The sequence below is a fragment of the Micropterus salmoides genome, unplaced genomic scaffold, assembly GCF_014851395.1.
Source record: "Micropterus salmoides isolate LMB-PRFRI ecotype aquatic unplaced genomic scaffold, ASM1485139v1 Ms_hic_scaffold_5, whole genome shotgun sequence".
NCBI lineage: Eukaryota > Metazoa > Chordata > Actinopteri > Centrarchiformes > Centrarchidae > Micropterus > Micropterus salmoides.
In genome coordinates, this window is record NW_024044237.1 from 29,872,613 (window position 1) to 29,877,967 (window position 5,355).

The 5,355-nt window shown below is 37.0% G+C and overlaps 1 protein-coding gene across 5 annotated transcripts in view; it reads left to right on the forward strand.

The window, feature by feature from the left end:
• The window catches only part of ldb2a (LIM domain binding 2a), a 93,355-nt gene extending 91,135 nt beyond the window's left edge, over positions 1 to 2,220 (forward strand). For all 5 annotated transcript variants that reach the window (XM_038699547.1, XM_038699549.1, XM_038699548.1 and 2 more), the window contains exon 9: positions 273 to 2,220. In XM_038699547.1, coding sequence (XP_038555475.1) covers positions 273 to 503 — 231 coding nt within the window. In that variant the 3' untranslated portion in view covers positions 504 to 2,220. The remainder of the gene's footprint in view (positions 1 to 272) is intronic.
• Positions 2,221 to 5,355: the final 3,135 nt, after the last annotated feature.

Consider the following 5,355-nt stretch of genomic DNA (forward strand, 5'->3'; position numbering starts at 1 on the left):
AACCTTATATTTACACACACAATAATAGTGTATTGTTTGCATACTCTTTTCTAAGAAGCACACGTGTGATGAACCCATTCAAAAATCCATTGGGTAAACTAAATATATATGGTGGACTAGGTTGCTTGGCTCTATCCCTGAAAAATACTATGTGAATAAAAAGTATGCCTTTAAGTAACACAACTGTAACAAAATGGGATTCAGTTTGAATATGTGTCGTAATTACCATTTCAAATTGTAAATTTGTTCTCCATGTCTCTGCCTCTCTGCAGGATGTGATGGTGGTGGGCGAGCCGACCCTGATGGGTGGCGAATTCGGGGACGAGGATGAGCGTCTGATCACTCGTCTGGAGAACACACAGTACGACGCTACCAACGGCCTGGATGACGAGGACGACTTCAACAGCTCCCCCGCTCTGGGGAATAACGGCCCCTGGAGCAGCAAACCCCCTGCCGCCCAGGACAGCAAGCCTGAGAGCACAGCGCCCCAGCCCTCACAGTAAAACAAAAGAAGAAGAAAACAACAGATCCTTGACTCCATGTGGACTGGACTTTTTAACCTATCCCCTTCCCCTGAGGGCAGTGCTTCTACGCCTCATAACATTGTACCCCTGTCTGCAAACTCACCACTGGCATGTCCAGCCAAAATACGTCCGTTCTGGATATTTTCTTCACTGTAACATCTTGGAGAACACTGAGAACTGCCAGCATTGCACAGCAATATCCACATGTCAAAGACATCAGATGCATACAGGTCGTATGCAACTGTAATGTAAAAATAGTAAGGTTTCTGCATTTTTTTCAAGAATGCGGCGGAAAATTGCGGATCGAATTCTCCTCCTTGTGCCCTCAGATACAAACCTCTCGTCTAGTGGAATACTACAGCTGTGATTGGTTGACCTGCAGGTCGCAAGTCATCATGCTGACAGTGGGGGAAAAAATAGAATAAAAACAACAAACAAAATGTCTCAAAAAATGGCAAGCTCAACGGTGAGAAGGCAAGATGTTTTTTAACAGCCAACAGAGCCAATGGAAGCATCTTATCACATTGGAGACAAATAAGAACATTGTTTGAGGCAATTGCATTTTTATTGGAAATTCAGTTGGCTGTTGGTTTTTTCTGCTGTTGCTGTTTATTTCCATTTCCAATTAAGAGGAAATAAAAGTTCTCTACCGCTGTGGACTCCTTTCAAACGAGGGTAAATCGTGTCCTAGGATTGTTTTTCCACATTACTGCGGTCGTCACAGATTGTGATTTCATGCAAACCAGTTTGATTGTGTTCGTAGTCTATTGGTATTTTTGCTTCTCTCAGAATTCTTTGCAATCACGTTGTAATTTTTGCCGATCAGTATGTGAACTTTGCCGACATGCATTGATGCATTAATGTTGATTTTGTTTTTCTTCCCTCCTCGAAAAATTGGACTTCTTTCCCTTTAACGACCTACTCCCAAACTGATACTAAAGCCCTTTCCTGCATGATTTTATAGGATTTTTATTTTGTTTGGTAAATGTACTTCAGTACATCAGTCTGCTTTTCCTTTTGGGTTCATCAGTTTGGGAACACTGTTACAAGGTTTGTAGCTCTGTAAATAGAGGTGGAATCTATCTTGTCCACTGTAAATCAGCCACTGAAACTAGTTTGGTTATGGCAGCTGTTTTGTTTTGTACAGGAGGTTGAGATTTCTGTTGGGTGGTTTGGATGGATGCTGGTTTGCCTCTAACTCTCTAATGTTCCCTGTCCTCTTAGTGCTTAGTTTAGCTAGTGCAGAACCAAAGCCACAAAGTTAACAAACCACACATTCAAATAATCATATTTCTTGTATATTCTGTGACACAGGAAGAAAAACAATTTTACATTTTGAAAACAACGCTCAGATAAAATCCCATCCACCCCACAGAAATGGTTTGAGGTCCCTGTTTTTGTGTTCACAATTGTTCTATAATCTTTAATCGGATTGATATTATATCCCTGATCTCTTTTGTTGGACTTTTGTTTGGAAATGGGCAAGAAGACAACAACAGATGTCTTTATACAATTGGATCTTATGGGTATTTATTTGTGCATTTGTAAGGAAGCTAACACATTTCTAAATATGTTTGAGCCTAGTATTATTAGACACCATTTGTACATTATATAGCAGAGGTGTTCAGTGTCATATCTGATGTCTGGTATGTATGCTTTACCATTATGTGTGCCAATAAACCGTGCTTACAAAGGAGTTGAATTTGGTTTGGTTACATGCATCATGTGTGCACGTAGCATCTGTTTGTGTGGATATTTACTCTCACCAGTTAACTCTGATCAGTTTGATCAGCCGTTGAAAAGCAGCTGACCGAAACAATCTTACCACAACCTTCCTCAACAGATTGGAAAATGTAATTTTGTCTTGTCCAACAACGAAAAGTCGTTAATGTGCTCAGAAAAATTACAATGTTAACATGTACAATGCCATAACAACCTTATCTGAGAAGAAGAAAGTGTAATTCAATCGCTAAGTGGACATTAAGATGAGACCATTTGATTTGCTGTTTTGCTAAAGATAGTGGATTTGACTGATCCTTTTGGGACAGTTTCACAGTTTCTTTAGCTACATCTTAAAAGACAAAAAGCGAACTTTAAAACGGTCTATAAACAGTGATAACATCATTAGAAATAATGTCTAAATATTCCCTGCGTCTGTGATGAAGTCATAGCATCACCTAAACTTCATGTTTTTGGCGTTTCTCAAAAGAGAGAACCAGAGATAAGACAGAGATAGATCAGAATGCAATGCAGCCACAAGACAGGTTGTGTTTTAAATATGTGAGCATCATCCCAAACACGCTCTAGTATTAAAACACTAATCCACTTCTTTGTTTCATATATATACATACATTTAATTCAGGTTCATGTATTTCCCCTACTCTTTGGATGTTAATAAAAAGCATTCTAGGAAATCACTACATAAAGAATATGTTTAAACGCTTTCCTCAGAAATGGTCAGAAATGATATCTAGTGGTGTATCTCCATGGATTTTTTCTTTAATGTGTAGACTCTCTCCACTGCAGTTATGGCCTAAGGATTCCTGTAGGACACTGACAGGCCCAAAATGTAAGGACAGTTCATCAGCAGATTGGTTGTTTCTTTTAGTTTATGAAGAAATTCAACATTAACATTTAAGCTAGGTAATCAGCCTTGGTATGTGACATGCTTGTATGTTAAGTATTTTATTTTCATGGGACTTTACTTGTACTTAGAGAGACATACTGTACATTTTACTTCATTACATTTATCTGACTGCGTTAGTTACTAGTTATTTTACACATTAAAAAGTTTACACACAAAACATGCAGAACTTGTAAAATACGATGTTGTGTTATACATTAAACTACCCAACTGTTTACAGCTGAATTGAATGAATCAATAAGTCGATTGAAAGAAAGTTTATTGGCAACTATTTTGATAATTGTTTAAGTCATTTTTAATGCAAACATTTCATGGTTCCAGCTTCTCAAATGGGAGGATTTGCTACTTTTCCTTTTACTTATTTAAAAACAAACATTGTGATTGTGTTACTTTGAACCCTGGGTAATTGTGATGGCACTTCTCACTAACTGCAGAATTTTTATAAACCAAAAAAGCAATCTATTAATACAAAAATATTCAGCAAACTGATCAACCAACTACAACAGTAAAATCCTGCTTTTATATTAATGCATGAGTAATACTAATCTAATGATATAATAACAGTCACAGCACCTGTACCTTTAATACTTACTTACATTCACTTTGAACAGATTTTTCTTACAAGTCTAGTACAAGTACAAGTATTAGTACTTTTACTCAAGGAAATGATCTAGTTATAGAACTGCATCCACCACTGCAAGTAATGGATTCTGTAAATTTATTTAAATAACCTTAAGCTATTAAGCTTAAGTATTAAGCTACTACCATAAGCACTGTTACCTCACAGCAAGAAGGTCCGGGGTTTTAACCGCAGTCGTCCCGGCCTTTCTGTGTGAAGTTTGCATGTTGTGCGTGGGTTCTCTCTGGGTGCTCCGGCTTGCTCCCACCGTCCAAAAACATGCGGACTAGGTTGATTGGTGGCTCTAAATGGTCCTTAGGTGTGAGTGTGACTGGTTGTTTATCAATGTGTGGCCCTGCGATGGATTGGCGGCCTGTCCAGGGTGTACTCCCCCTTTTGCCCATTGTCTGCTGGGATTGGCTCCAGGCCTCCGCGACCCTGTATGCAGGATAAGCGGTTGACGATGGATGGATGGACCTTGATTTGATGTACCTTCCCTTTACCCTGTGTTGCTTCTTGATTTTATTTGAAATTTTGACATTTATTGGCTTGTTTCAAGCTTCTGGTTACCTGAATATTTTTTCTAAGTAAACCTTGGAACATGAACCTGGACTTTGTGTGATACTCAGCGAAGTTACCCAGATAACTCAGTAGTAACAGGCCACAGCACTGTTGTTGGGTAAACTTTAAATCCAGGACGATGTGATGGAACTTTGGCGGCACCAAGTGGAGAATATTGGGTACTGCAACAACGTCTTCAATTGTTCAATAATTGCAATTTTTCCAGTTTTTTTAAAATCCGTATTAATTTTATTTTATTTTTTTAAATGTTAAGTTTTATAATTATCATAATTGTTATTGTTGTAGTATTTTAAAATAATGACGGAAATAATGTACAGCATATCTTTAGCATTGGCATGATGATGATACCAGGGACATTTATAAAAAATTATACAAAGATAACAAGAATAATATTAGCATATATCATACATTAACATTACGTTAATCTACAGTACATGTTTTTACATTATTATTTTTGCCATATTCGATCAGCTCTTTGCAAAAATGAGTTAAGGCTTGCAATAAGTCAATTTCATGAATTTCATGTATTTCATGAAAAGACATTTATATGAAATGAATCTAGCTTCTTTTTGACTACCATAGATTTTCATCTGTAAATGTGGCTTTATGAATGTGAAATTTAGCCAAAAAAGTAATAAGAAAAAACAAAACTCGAATTTGTGTTATCTTCTATGGTGCCAAGTAGCACAAGTTTTCAAAATAACATAAAAAGTTCAACAATAAAAGCACAAAAGTTATTCCAAAAAGTTTCACAAAAGCAGCAAAAAGTCAAGGAGGATTTAAAGGCAGAATTAATGACATTATCTTTTCCTGTTTAAAAAAAAAAAATTAAACAAGAAAGATTAGATACTGTCATTAATTCAGCCTTTTGAAAGTAAAATATATATATATGAGTAAACATATATAAGTTTAAAAGAAACCGTCGAAGCTGCCTTGTGACGTTCACAATGACGTTGTAACCCACAGTAAGATGACGTTGCACGGGG